Raw genomic sequence first — 14,696 nt, 5'->3', positions numbered from 1 at the left:
ACCTACTATATGACTTGTTAGATACAAGGATTGTCGAATAGTCGCTCAAGATCAACTTTATGTAAAAAAACTTCCAATTTCGTAAGTGACACGAAAATCTCAGGGGGGGCAATGGCCCCCACTGGCCCCTCCCTCCGGGCGTCCCTGGTTAAGATACATATTATACTAATATTCCTTCTACTTACCAACTATTAAGTATAAACTAATATACTTAAATACCTATGTTGTAAAATTTTATTTTATTTTATTGGATTTGTTGAGAAATTATATTAGTGATAGGTAACCTGTATCTTTTCTTATTATATCTTTTACATTTCTATACATATTTTTATAATTTTATATATATATAATAGAACTACATATATTAGTCGGTGTTGCCGAATTGCGGACAAAGTGACAAAAACCATGTGAGTTGCGGACGAAATCTAAAAAGGTAACATACGAATTGCGGACAAAATAAATGTCCTATTATTATTTTTGATATAGCGATTGTGGACGTTGGGAAATTAGTAATGTCTGTTTGATATTAACGATTAAGATTGTGCCGTTGCTTTTGAAATCACTGGCCATGTTTAATCAGTTTTTATCGACAACCATACTCTGTCGTCTTTCTGTTCGTTTATTTTCTGTATAAAAATGTATAGTGAAAAACTTAACGAGTTACGTGTGATTGATGGTTTCAAGTTCCGTTTTCATCGCATAATGAAAAATGCCACAAAATTAAAACTTTAAATAATTTAACAAAATTTTAAAAACTTGCTTTTTTGCAAGACACAAATATTTTTAACCCCAACTAGCAATTTTTTGGTAGCTTATCCTAAGTCCTGAAAAAGGGGTGAAGTATATTTGTGTCCACAACTCACGAGGTTTTTATTTAAAAAAAGCTCTGTACGCAATTAGTATTATACTATTATGACAACGAAACTCGCGTCCGCAATTTTTATGTTACATAATATTGACCTGAATAATGTCCCATACATAGTGACCCATTTAGTGCGGTCCAGCCTTTAATAGCCGAATTCATATTTCATGTAAAAACGGCAATACTGGCATGCGTCTTCAATGAGTTATCGGCATCTGTCCATAAAATATGGTTACATTATTGGTACTTTTACCTATTTATTAATAATGGCAAAATAAATGTCAACAAAATTCGTACTCGCACGATTATAATATATTAGGGTATATAATATGAATAAGGCAATAACGCCAATAAAGCATACCTACGCGTTTAACAATACAAACATAGGTAATACAAAGCTATCAATTATCATATTATTAAGGAAAAAGGGTAAATTTATTATTATAATTATTTTAGTTTCATAAACTAAATTCATTAAATATAAAAAAGTTTACGGGTTTGGAGGTAGGGGGTTTTGTATCTCCAATTCCCCACACTCTTCAAATACGGCATTTAAGTTTAAGATTTATTTTTACGTTTTATTGCAATTATTGTTAATTATACTACTATAGCAGTCATTTAATGATTTTGATAAATTATGACATGATGTATATCAACATATAGATGTATAGTGGTATTAATACTATAGCAGTAATGAAAAAATGACTTTAAGGGATACCTGTAGAACAAAACAACTGTCAATCAACATGTTAATCACAACTTTATCTTACACTATGACTCACAGATATCAAAAAATCTAATATACAGATTTTGTCAGCTTGTATTTTATACATAAATCTTGTCAACTATTTTATATGGTACGAGTTTGTCCTATATTTTTTCTGCTAATTTATTCTTCAATAGCATCTAAACCAATTTTACTTCGTCCGTAGAAATTTTCATTTTTTTTTCCCTAATTAATTCCCAAATAGATCTGGACTTTTTTGTGTGTGAACATTTTTGGTGGTCATTTGGACCTAAAGTCAAGGTAGGGACAAAAATAGGTACAATTTTTGGTTAGGGCTTATTTAGTCTTATATACTGTAAAATGTAAAAATATACCTAATATAATACACAATATGATGAATGTTATAATCTCAAAAATTAAAAATAATTGCTTAGTAATTAATAAAAATACAACTAATTGAGTTTGTCACAGAATGTAAAAGCTTTTTTTTTTATAAATACTTGTTATAAAGAAAATATTAGAGCTTGTGATAGTATCAATTCATCAGTTTTTTTGGTTTTGGAGTACATTATTTTATATCATATACAAATGTGTATATGCTTAAAAAAATTATATTTACATGTCTAATTTATATAGCAACTAAATATAACAAAATCTAAATCATAATTTATTTTATTATAAAATAAGTTATAGTCCAGGTAAAGATGAGGAATCAGAATTAACAAAACTGTCAAGATTGTCAAGTATATCATAGTTGATTTTCGATGATAGTTTTTTCTTTTTCAAAACTCGTTCTACAGCTTCAGCCGCTGTTTTTGCTGGTGTTCGTAATGCATTTTTGGCTTTTTTTTCTTTAGCTCTGATTACCTTTGGATTTTTAGCTCTTTCTTCCCTGCTCAATTGCATCTTTCTGAAAGCAGTACCATGCATTTTCATCCACATATTTCTCTTGATTTGATGACTTTCTTTAGACAGAATATAAGAGTCTATTTCATCTTCATCTATTACAACATCACACATTGATTCCTCTTCATCGTCTTCTTCATAAGACCGTTTATTTTCAGATAAACCCATAATTTCTAACGAAGGCCCTACATTGACAGGTTTACAACTGCTTCCTGGTTCAGGGGATACTGCTGCTGCAATTTCAACCAAGTTGACACCTAAAACGGTAGTATTTTTTTTCTTACTTAGTTCTTTTTCAATCGCAGTTTTTACTTCATCGATCACTTTTTCACTATCGTTTGCTTCAAAAAACTTGTCAATGCGCTCCTTATCTCTAGCACGAGCTACTCGATAGGATGGAGGATCGTGAGTTTCTTCCAAGTCAACAGTCATAAACTCTTCTATTGACAACATACTAGATGGTGTGTCTTTGAATTCCAATAACCGTTTCTTCAAAGTGGCATGGTGACAGTGAACAACTTTAATAATATCATCAGTAGTACGGTTAAAATCATGCATACGCCCTGAAATCAATAAAGCTGCACCACATAAGCTGGACGGTCTTCTACCTAAAATATAAAAAAGAGATTAGACATAGATAATGGACATGATTTGATATTGAATTGAACTTGCAAAATAACATAAAATAACCCAAATTATAAGTAGGTATACACAAAATGTGCACGTATTCTATAAGCAACTGCTTGTATTGAAGGTGCAGTTCTTAAATGAAATGTTGGTAAAAAAATTATACACTACGGTATAACTGAGTAAAGTACTGCGGCTTACTATGGCTACAAATATATGTAGATGCTGTATAATGAATGATAAATTAATAATACCTAGCTGTTAACAGGCCACATTAATAAATTTACCTGTATGAATTGAGTCCCTCATCATTCTTTGCAGTAATCGCATTGCTGTCGTATACACAATATGGGTTTTATCACCAAAATCCAGAGAATTAACAAAACGCATAAGGAAAATACTGGGATCAAGACTAGGCACTGTCAGAGTCAATGTTTGCATCATTCTCAGGTATGTTTTTCCTAGTTCAAATGCATTAACTTCACTAGCATCAGCTACATCTAATAGCATGTGCATAGTGCCTTCCATACGGCATGCTATGTAAACAGATGCTGCATAGATTAAGGCATTCTTTCTGCCTCGAGTAAAGTGTCTTTTCAATGCCATATTGTAATAGACGCAAGCGTTTTCCAAGGTTTGAGGACTAAGGTTGAGACTGTTGCTTAATACTTGTATACCACGTCTAGCTTTGGCTTGAGTCATTTCTCGAGACGGTTGCTTCATGCCATGGTGGAAAGCGCTACCAAAGTTATGGAAATTTGCAGCTTGAGAATCAGATGATAAAAACTGTCCAACGGCACGAGATCCATGATCAGTTTCTTCAAATTGGACTTCAGAGACAATATGTGATTCGTCCATGACTCCACCACAATCCATGCATACTGTTGGTCCATCACTGGAATCGAGGTTCAAGGAACCACAGTCTGAACACTTCATGATTGCTGCTTTAAACCTAATTATCCAAAAATTAAATTAAAAATAGTTGGTAAACAAAATGGTAATATTATTTATTTTCAAAAAAATATAAGCCAGGTAAGACTGTTAATGGCAGATCCAGAGGGGAGGCAAAGGGGGCATTTCCTCCTCCCAATCACTGTAGTTTCCTTTTGTATTACACTACGTTGAGCCAATTTTTGTACTTTTTCCCACCCAAAATTAAACCCTGGGTCCGCCACTGCAGATTGTGTGTGGGGTGTTAAACATAACTGATATGGGTATTGAATAATGCATCTCTGACGGCAAACAAAAATGCCAACTACCTAGCAAAATTTAAAATATGTGGTTCAATACATTAGCGAAAATTAATGTGTAAGCTGTAGAATAGGTGCGGAAAAACGTTGAAACCAATCTCATTGAGTACCAGAACTATACGTAGAGTAATGAAGATTGTTGATGACAGTGATGAGGTTTATACTTTTAAAATTTTGTTTATCAATGTTAGTCATAGGGGCGAGTATACATGGTAAAGACAAGTGAGACTAGTTGGTACTTGGTGCGAGTAGATAATAATTATGATATAATCAAATCCATTTCAAAACTACGGGGTAATAGGTAATAAATCATTATTAATTATTATAATCAAGTATCATGTATTATTGTATGTATGTCCACAACCACGTGCATGTACGAGGACTAGTAGACTACAATATAATATGAAATAATAAATGTTCCATGGGGATATCATTGATCGGCGCTTAAACCAACTTAAACTCTCGTCTCTCATACACGGTTGATCAAATACACAATGTTAAAATTGATGAAACTTCACCATCCCACACACCAACCATCCAGGACAAGAGTGGGGGTTGGATATAAAATAAAAATAGTAGCATCTACTTCATCCGACTAATATTCAATTATTGTACCTCCGAAGACGGATGGTTTGAGTGTTCCAGACTTCTACAAAAATCTACAGACCACCTGGTGTCAAATCGCGTGGAATCGGTTGACGATGGCGGATAAAATGGCTTTAAAAATAGTAATTAGTTTAGAAGTTTTACCTTTCACGTTCGACAATTCGTAGTTTGTACACCACACTAAACGACTGCCAGTTGCCACAGCGCCAAAGCTACCATCAACAGATTCACCAGACTGCTAAGTGGAGTGCTGAGTGCTGACTGTTGACTGGCGACTCGGCGTCTGCTGTTCCGACTATTCGAATAGTAATATTCTATATATAGTTGAATGTATTAAAAATGGAATAATAAATTATAATATTAATATAACATAATATAATGATAAATATAGTAGTATTACCCAGAATATTATATTAGTGTTATAAATAGTGAAAAACTATTATTACGTCCATTGTGTTATCACTTATCAATGACGTTTCGTGTTTACATTTTATATAGATAATAATGATGAGAAAAAAATGTCCAGTCCAAGCGTGCTCAAACTACTTCCCCCACGCAACTAAGCAAGCACGCTGATCAGCTGCTGGCCTGCCCACATGACAAAATATGGGTGTGTTTCAGTTCTCCCAAAAAATTATTGTCCCAATAAGCAGTTCTCCCAATATTTGGTGATGAAAATACAGCTGATTAGACTTTTTTGAGGTTAGGAATTGTAGTAATCAGTTATCAAATTACCGCCAAATAGCAAATATTACAAGTTTTGAATATGAATAGCGATAACACATTTGAGGAATGCTCGGAATTACTAATTAGATATTTTAAGATATTTCAAATTTCAATTTCTTGAATCGTATTGTAAAGTAATGTGTGGTAGTGCGGTAGCTTTTATTATTTATAATTTAAATATTGTTGTTTATTTTTAGTAGTTAATATTACCTATGCGGTGAAAATTGTACTCATAATATTGTTTTGTGTTGGAATTAAAGAATTGATCGTGAAAAGAAAATGTGCGGCCGAACTGCCTGGTGAGAAACTTATACATTTATCATTTTTCTTTACGAATGCGGGATATGATGATTCACGACATTACTGCATAAATATATTTACGTAACGTAATTCAAAATTATTTTACTTTCCGTAAATTCAAATCAGTGTTTGGAATATAACTATATATTTTACTTTTGTTATTTAAAATACTTAATGTTGACTGAAGACTAACATAAAAATATTGATACGGTTATATGATGGTTTTGTTTTTATTCATAAAATAACTCAAACCATCTTTGAAGCGAGTATCCATGGATTTCAAACCGTTTTAACCCCATCATATAAACATATTAAATAATTTGATGTTCTTGACTAAAGATTTATCACACTGTATTGTAAGCTTCTATGTGTTTTATTAGTAACTTGAGATGTGAAACTTATTGCAAAGCGACGAGCTATAAAAAACGTAATGACACATTGTATTGTCAACCAGAATGGCTCGATGAAATGAATGGTAACTTTGAATTTAAGCAGTCCAACAACATAGCGCCTACTGATGTAACTCCTATTCTTGTTTCCGGCGAAGAATTTGTAGGCTACCCATCTAGGATATTGACACCTATGATATGGGGTATGATACCACCCTGGCATAAGGTATTTAACTAAATACACAAACATATATACGTTTGTGACTAAATATAAAATATTAGCATTGAGTATAATATATTGAACAATAATAATATAATATATTCAATAATATTATACCCGTCTTACGAAAGAGAACATACCAGTCGGTGATCAATTTATGTCCGGTGACACGCACCCCCTCCCCCAACTTCCCATTATTAATGTGATCACGTGGTTCTTGATGCACCAATCGAATCGTTTGATATGCGCGAAAGCGGTATGTTCTCTTTTGAAAACTGATATAGTTATCATTAACATTGTATATTTTGTCATTTTATTTTTAATATTAAACTAAGATATCATTTTTAGGGAAACTTTAACAATCATGGATTAAGCACAAACAATTGTCGAATAGAAAATGTAACAAATTCAAAACTGTACAGTGAACCGTTGACTAATGGAAAACGATGTATTGTAATTTGTGAAGGTTTCTACGAATGGAAAACTACAGAAGGAGTTGGAAAGAAAAAGCCTTACTTTATACACATGCCACAAAAAAATGGAGTTAGTACCTATTGAATTTAAGCAATAGCTTTTTTGTGTTTAATCAACACTCAATCAATGAACAAATAATGTACTTAAAAAGTTATAACTATTAATTGTTATAATTTATTCTATGTATAATGTGAAAGTTAAATCATTGTCAGGTAAAATATAAATAGGTAACTTACAAGAGTTATTAATAGATCATTCAAAGTGTAAAGTTAAAATATAAATCTCTTATTCTCCTTCTCTCTCTACTCTTTGTATATTTACCTACTACAGAAATGAACCATACTTTAACCCAGTGTTTGGCAAGTTCCTTATAAAAAGGAATTTGTTCCAAATAAAATAAAAATTCTTATTTAATCATTAATGTTTTTTTTTTTTTTTTCATAAGCAAACTTCTTTAATTTTTGATTCTAATATATACAAATAGGTACATATTTTATAATTCTATTTTGACATTTTCTTCAAAATTAAATTGTTGGCCAACATATGTCAATTGTCTTAACGTGGATACTCGATAACGATCACTAATTAGCAATATACATTATACACATTAAAGAAATATATCTTAATTTCAATTATTTACATACTTATCTGTGTAAATTATTAGAACTAGAAAGGAACGAACAATTTTGTTATTTTTCCTTGTAAAAAGAACTAGTTCATTTTCTCATTCTTTTTTTATATAAAGGAATTCGTTCATTGTGCCGTTCTTTATAAAAGAATTTGTTCCAAGAATCCGTTCCTTTTGGGACTCGTACCTTTCAAACACTGCTTTAACCAAAATAATTTATTGGATGGGGGCTTAATTAAAAAAAAAATATTACTTATCTGTTTTTAGATTCAAATTTGATTTATTTTTTCATGGTGTGTCCTATCTTACTATTACAATAAGACGACGCCACACCCGCATGTGTTTTTTCCGTCTTACAAGTACATAACAGAAAATGACACTGAGTAGATCACGTATAGCTCCGTTAGTTTAAAAATTAGAGGGAATCGACCTATTATCAAATTTGATGTTAAGAATATTATCTGTGTCCGTACGTTAGTTTTTTACAATTATTCCGTTTTTAAGTGAGTTATGAGCATTTTTAATTTATGCAATATTATATACGCATTACTTGCTAAAAAATTCAACCATCGTAAAAAACCAACACAGATAATGTTCTTACCATCAAATTACATATTAGGTCAATTCACATTATTTTTTTAAATTAACAGAGTTAAATGTGGTCTGTTGAGCATTAATTTGGTATGTTGCGCACCTGTGGCTGTAAGATGGAGACAACACATGCTGATGTGGCATCCTTGTAATATTTTATGATTTATACTGTATGCCTGTATTTAAGGTATTTGTATGCCTAGTTCGGACAATACACCATACATTTGGATTAAATAACTAGAAATCTTAATTTCATAAGAAATATTTTTATTGAGGTTTCAGTTTATGATACAAATGCTTGGGAATCGGCTCAATGGACAGAGCAATCTGGGTGGAATGGACCATCTCTAATTCAATTAGCTGGTATTTACAATAAATGGAAGTCACCCCATGGTGAAGTTTATAGCTATTCAGTTATCACAATGGAATCGAGCAAGACATTTTCTCAACTTCATCACAGAATTCCTGCAGTCTTAGATAATGAACAGCTTATAGAGGTTAATATTGGTCCATGTAATTAAAGTAATACATTATTTAAACATGTATAATTTGAGATTTTACTTTTTTAAACGTATTTTAAATACTTAGGATTGGTTAGATACCAGAAGGGTGTCTGAAAGTCGAGCCATCTCTATGCTTCGCCCTATTGATAATCTGATGTGGTATGAAGTGTCAAGCATAGTTAACAACTCACGTAACAAAAGCGAGGATTGCAATAAGCCAATATCTAAAATGTATGTGTACTTTTATTTAAAGATATAGATATCCATATCAAAAATGTTAGAACATTGCCATAATCTTATACTTACTATACCCTGTTCCAAAAGAGAAGACACCAGATTTACGTAGTAAAACCGGTTTTCTCGTGGCCGCCTAGTGTCTTCTTTTTTGGAAGAGTGTATAGATAGAAATTGCACATAAAAGCAGCAATGCATGAATATTGTCATGTGCCCAGATATAGTCTAACTTAATGAGAAGTGTCCCATATTTAGTATTATTGTTTAACATAAGAGTGTTGACTATAAAATATGTAATAATAATAAAATGCATACCAGGCACGCAGTACTGTAGCTATGTAACTATACTCTATTCAAAATAAGAATGGTAGTCGGAGACCAACTTGTGCAAAGGGGTGTGGCTAGTAAATAATATTATTATAATCACTATTAGTAAGATCTAAGCAACTAAATTGCTTAATATCTGTATTATTAAATATTTTTAACTTTACTTTCTAATACTTTCAACAAGTAATTCTAGATTTATTGTTTATTTACAGAGTTAACAAAAGCAGCACTTTTATGACATCTTGGTTAGCAGGAAAAAATAAAAAAACTGATAGTAATGATGAAGATCAAATGAGGAAAAAACAAAAAAACTAATATTCAGTATTGTAAAATGTTTATTGATATTATATTTATAAGAATAATATTTTCAAAATAAAAGATTTAATTCATTTTTTAAAGAATTGCAAATGAGCATAAGGCATATTGAATCAATTATTTAATAATTTTGATAATAATTAGGTAAGTACATTTCTACTACCAAATTATAACTAATTAATCTAATGACCCAGTAACTGTTAATATAAGCTCGAAAAATCAATAGTTATATTTTAGTTTTCTCCATATAACCAAGAATCACTAGACCTTGACCATGATACCACTTCTTTCTCCGAAAACCACAGTGCAATTTCTTTGTTGGCTGATTCTACAGCATCCGAACCATGAATTATGTTGCTATTAATAATATTAATGGTTTTAAAATAATTATTAAATAATAACAAAAGTTGTTATAACTTATAGATGTCAAAAATATTTACCGGCCAACTTGAACACATAGATCACCTCTAATTGTACCAGGATTTGAATTTTTTGGGTCAGTTGCACCAAGAATGAAACGTCCAGTTTTTACAACGTCCAATCCTTCCCATACCTATACAACAAAACTTAACTATTTAAATTTTAACCAAGCAAACAATGTTGTGTCTAATAACCATTGGCACTACTGGTGCAGAAGCCATGTATTTGACAAGACCTGGAAAAAATGGCCTGCTTGATAAATCAGCATAGTGTTTTGATAACAATTCTTCAGATGCCTGAAATTAATAATAAGATTAATAAGTAACTTGATTTAAAATTTAACTACTGTTATTTAATAATATTAATTTTAACCTAATATAGGTATGCTATATGAAACATATTTATTATTTTTTAAAAGAAAATGTAAGAAATTAATACTTCTAAACATTAAAAAAAGCAAGACAATTCAAAAGTTATTTTTAACTACTTCAACCTAGGTCCTATTATTAATTAAATGTTTTATATGCTTCATAAAAACAAAAAGTTTATTTAGTATTGCCAAGAAACTAAAAATGAATGTAACATTATTTAAAAAAAATATTAATGAATTTTTTTGGGATGGTCTACTTAAATACATAGGTATATTAATAGAAATAAGAAATATGAATTCAATCTTTTACATTTTAAATTTGCCAAAGTATTGTACACAGTGGTAGGGCTCTAACCTCCTTCCCAACATTTTATCCTACAACAAAAAATTGTATTTTCCATTAAAATAAATAAATACACTGCAGAGTAGATTAATTGTTTGTCATTTTTAATAAATATAAAAAAAACTATAAAATTGCAATAAAATCAAAATTCTTAGTACAGTTCAGTATAGTCTCAATAACTCAAATTTGTCTTGTCCTTTGAAATGTTTTTGAGTTATATTTGAGATATACAACTTGAAAATTACATAACTCAAATTTCCTCGAGATTGAGACTTGACTTTATTAGTTTTTTTGTCTGATCAAAGAAAATTGCTAAATGTCTTCTGTAAGTGTTTTATCAATTACTATTTACTACCATGCTTATTACAGTCTGAAATGGCTTTAAATGACTAGGTTAAATTATTTAATAATCTATAGACATGGACAAAATTTGAGACTAGGTAACACTATAATTTACTGTAAGCAATTATTTAAAAATTTGTTTTTCAAAAAAATGTAAATAGGTACAAGTATAAAATTGTATTTGTTTGAAATTTGAATAAGTATAATAATTTGTTTTCTGTTGAAGTTGAATTGTATGAGCAGGTCTATATCAATTGTTTTATTATTTGGATTAATTGTGTTGGTTGTGTTATAATTATTATTTTATTACCTACCTTTAAAATTTAAGTTTTTCCCAATTAAGTACATATTAGGTATGGGAAATATAAAAATAAGTGTTCTAAAATTATAATGTTTGTGATATTTTTGAATTAAGCTATAGGGCTGAAGGACCCCACAAGTCATTAATCTTAGGGAAAAACTCAAATTCTGGATTCATAAAAGGTATTTGCAATAACATTATGCTTACTCACAAGTTTGAACTTGTTAAACTATTACTAAAACATCAACATTTAATTTATTAATTTATCTAAGTAATACATTGAAAGTCATAAATACCATTTGTACATTTAATGTACAATGTATAAAAGTAGTATTTGTCTATTATTTAGTTTCATGTCTACTTTCAAGCATTAAATAGCTATTGAAAATAATAAATACTGTTATTTAACTAAAAACTATAGGAGTACTTGCCCACATGAACTTCATTGCGACCAATTTGAATCCTTTTTCTTCAAAGCGCTTAATTATCTTACCGACTAGTCCGCGTTGAACGCCATCCGGCTTGACCATGATAAATGTACGTTCTGAATAAGCATCCCCGCTCATTTTTCAGTTTTCTGTATACCTACTTAACACAAATACGGTCTACATGGACAAATATAAAAAAAATATCTTTTATCTTGTTACCTAATACCTACCTACTTTATTACACTTATACTGAGCAAATTAAATAGGTAAGGAAGCCACGAAATTGATATACAAGAAAATTAAAAAACTTAATACTGTTGTATATACTATATGCTATAATATAGTAGACAGTAGATACCTATAAGGTATTGTCTATTATTATTATTATCATTATCATTATCATTATACGTGGGCGTTGGCTGTCCCAAGTCTCAAACATGACATCGGAAAAACCACAAACAGGCAACAGCACAATGTCGCTGTTTAGACAATATCTGGATTAAGGAAGTATAATATAATATTTCCATAAAAAAAATATTAAGTGTATGCCGTTAATCGTTTTAACTTATAGAAATATAGGTACCTAGTTTATTACGTATTATTTTGTTCTATGGTTTAGGTAGGTAATAAATTGTTCGTTAGGTACCTACTAAGAAATAATACCTAGTTTTTAAAGTTTAGATGAGATGGTTAATAGACCATTAATTTCGTGGAGTAGTGACTGGATGGATATTGGATATGGGTAATTATTCCCGAAACGGAATTTTTGACAAAAGTGAAAGAATATTACGTTTAATTTGAATTTTGAAATTGTACTTTTTACCACGAATAAAGAGAAACAGTTATTGAGATATCCCAATTCGTACTTTAGACGAACAATTTCTTAATTTACTATTTTATGTAACTTATCGTATTTAATACTGAGATTTCCGAAGTGTAACTATAATTGTTTATTTATTATGAATATTTTAATTTTGAATAATCATTAATCAATCACATATATTAAAAAACGTGTTTAATTTAGTTTTGGTTTAGAAGATGATACAAATATTTTTAGGTGGGTACCTAATATTTTTTTATAGTAAATGTTGGAATACCAACATACAAAGATTCGGCGTTGAAAGTTTTTTCCGAAAAAATAACTTATTTATAGACGAAAGTGAACACTAGACACAACCTGATCCTCCCTCCAAAAGGCAAACATGAATAAAGGATATAAAATTATCAAAATGTTTATAAAATATTTAATGAAGTCAAAAAAAAAAATATTTTATGAAAATGTAGAATTTTTTCCCAATTGTGGTGTCCTTCGGAAAATTTTTTCTTAGAAATAAAAAAAAAACAATTTCCATTCAGTTTGCATTATTAGTTTAAAAAATCGGCGTTCTAGTTGACACATCAAAATTTATCAGCCCGAAAAAACGGCTCGCTAATAGTAAGTTCGATAATTTTAGCACCCATCACATTTACACATTCAACATCTATATTCTATAGTTCTTTTAATGATCTACACTTATACGTCACAGTTTTTAATGACATTGACATTTTTTGCGCTAGGGGTTGAGACTATACTATATTATCGAGGGCTGGTACTCACCGAAAAAACGTATAATTCGTCAATAAGACGTCAGGCGATCGACAAGCGGACAACGGTGACGAAACGAAGTAAGGTCGCCAGCGGGGAATGACTACAGAGTACTGACTGCGGGTGAGTGTGAGTATACCAAAGTACAAACTATCAACCAATGACGCAATTGACGCGTAACGCCGAAACGCCAAAGCACTCCAACGGTAAATAAACTAATCACTAACCAAAAATATTTAGTAGGACGGTCAGTAGTCCACGGTAGCGCAGTCACGGTGTAAACGCAAATGTTCAACTATGTTGTGTGAGTGAATAGTGGCGAGGGGGCACCAACAATAAGTTGTACATCAAAAAATATATTATAAATAGAACGTTATGAGCACGACATTAGATTATGAGAGTGGGAGACGATAGGACCTATCAAAATTCAAAACCTACCGAACGAACCGTGATAACAACAATTTGATATACTCGGGATATACTTATTATTTAGTTGTGCCAACGTTGAAACCAAAAATGCCCCTATTATCTTATATTAATGTAACCACGACAAAAAGTCACCCGACATCATTTTAGATTCTGAGTGAAACGATGAATGTATCGATTTTACAATGTTGTGTTTTTTTTATTTTAATTTTTAATGTTTTTTTGTGTCTTTTAGGACAGTAAAAGTGCTTGGATTTTCTTCAACAGTATCTTTTCTGATAGGAAAGTGAATCTAGTTGGTACTTTGGGGGGGTCAAAAGTAATATTTTTCCAATAGTTTTCAAAAGCGCCGTGAAAAACAAAAGAAAAATTAAGGAAAAACGGGAATTTTTACGCAAAATCTGTTTTCGAGAAAATTAATTTTGGTTTTTGGTGTAACTTTAATCAAATAATCGTAGGTACATGAAATGTTAACTAGCTTAATATAGCTACTAATTGTATATACTAGCATTTTCAATACACCATTCCATTTTGACTTATTTTGAGCTGTTTACGGACATTGTCAGTTTTCAATTTTTTAGTTTTTTTTTCTATAAATATCAATAAAATTTTATCTGTTGGGCCAAAAAGTGTAAAAATTTAATACAAGGCTCCTGATATAATATTACAATAGCAGTTGAAAAATATTAAAAATACATAGGCTCAAATTTTTTTATAAGCATTTAAAGTTCGATTTTCGACAAAATGTATCAAATTTAAAACATAATAATTATTTTGTAGTTAAAAATGTATAAAA

The 14,696-nt window shown here is 30.5% G+C and overlaps 3 protein-coding genes across 10 annotated transcripts; 1 reads left to right on the top strand and 2 right to left on the bottom strand.

Moving 5' to 3' along the window:
• Positions 1–1,603: 1,603 nt before the first annotated feature.
• Positions 1,604–5,484, bottom strand: LOC100160791 (transcription factor IIIB 90 kDa subunit). 3 transcript variants are annotated; one of them, XM_008186528.3, is made up of 4 exons: positions 5,379–5,484; positions 5,123–5,273; positions 3,410–4,074; positions 1,604–3,103 (listed from the first exon to the last, which is right to left on the bottom strand). In XM_008186528.3, the coding sequence occupies exons 3-4, from the start codon at positions 4,056–4,058 to the stop codon at positions 2,277–2,279; spliced, it is 1,476 nt and encodes a 491-aa protein (XP_008184750.1). In that variant the 5' UTR covers positions 4,059–4,074; positions 5,123–5,273; positions 5,379–5,484; the 3' UTR covers positions 1,604–2,276. The 3 variants fall into 3 exon arrangements, with proteins under 3 accessions (XP_008184750.1, XP_008184749.1, XP_029343815.1); XM_008186527.3 differs by having other exon boundaries at positions 5,123–5,292; positions 5,379–5,483; XM_029487955.1 differs by lacking the exon at positions 5,379–5,484 and having other exon boundaries at positions 5,123–5,366.
• A 283-nt stretch (positions 5,485–5,767) lies between these two features.
• Positions 5,768–9,748, top strand: LOC100163551 (embryonic stem cell-specific 5-hydroxymethylcytosine-binding protein). The gene is made up of 6 exons (XM_001947743.5): positions 5,768–6,003; positions 6,385–6,619; positions 6,962–7,156; positions 8,582–8,803; positions 8,895–9,040; positions 9,583–9,748. Exons 1-6 carry the CDS (start codon positions 5,984–5,986, stop codon positions 9,683–9,685), a joined length of 921 nt encoding a protein of 306 aa, XP_001947778.1. The 5' UTR covers positions 5,768–5,983; the 3' UTR covers positions 9,686–9,748.
• Positions 9,686–13,766, bottom strand: Awd1 (abnormal wing discs 1). Of its 6 annotated transcripts, none has more exon segments than NM_001126153.2 (5): positions 9,686–10,042; positions 10,126–10,238; positions 10,300–10,401; positions 11,893–12,046; positions 13,487–13,766. In NM_001126153.2, coding segments are annotated over 4 exon segments (474 nt in total). In that variant the 5' UTR covers positions 12,028–12,046; positions 13,487–13,766; the 3' UTR covers positions 9,686–9,918.
• Positions 13,767–14,696: the final 930 nt, after the last annotated feature.

This window comes from Acyrthosiphon pisum, chromosome A1 (genome assembly GCF_005508785.2).
Source record: "Acyrthosiphon pisum isolate AL4f chromosome A1, pea_aphid_22Mar2018_4r6ur, whole genome shotgun sequence".
Taxonomy (NCBI): Eukaryota; Metazoa; Arthropoda; class Insecta; order Hemiptera; family Aphididae; genus Acyrthosiphon; species Acyrthosiphon pisum.
The sequence above is the reverse complement of the archived record's forward strand: the minus strand, read 5'-3'. Positions and strand labels throughout refer to the sequence as shown.

Bases quoted from the DNA above. Each gene is read 5' to 3' on its own strand.
- LOC100160791 (XM_008186528.3), bottom strand. From the start codon at position 4,058: ATGAAGTGTTCAGACTGTGGTTCCTTGAACCTCGATTCCAGTGATGGA. The intron at 3,104-3,409 runs GTAAATTTATTA...TTTATATTTTAG, and splicing joins GAGGGACTCAATTCATACAG to GTAGAAGACCGTCCAGCTTA.
- LOC100163551 (XM_001947743.5), top strand. From the start codon at position 5,984: ATGTGCGGCCGAACTGCCTG. The intron at 6,004-6,384 runs GTGAGAAACTTA...GTGTTTTATTAG, and splicing joins ATGTGCGGCCGAACTGCCTG to TAACTTGAGATGTGAAACTT. The intron at 9,041-9,582 runs GTATGTGTACTT...GTTTATTTACAG, and splicing joins AATAAGCCAATATCTAAAAT to AGTTAACAAAAGCAGCACTT.
- Awd1 (XM_016805816.2), bottom strand. From the start codon at position 12,027: ATGAGCGGGGATGCTTATTCAGAACGTACATTTATCATGGTCAAGCCG. The intron at 10,239-10,299 runs GTTATTAGACAC...TTTGTTGTATAG, and splicing joins CTGCACCAGTAGTGCCAATG to GTATGGGAAGGATTGGACGT. The intron at 10,043-10,125 runs GTAAATATTTTT...TATTATTAATAG, and splicing joins CTATGTGTTCAAGTTGGCCG to CAACATAATTCATGGTTCGG.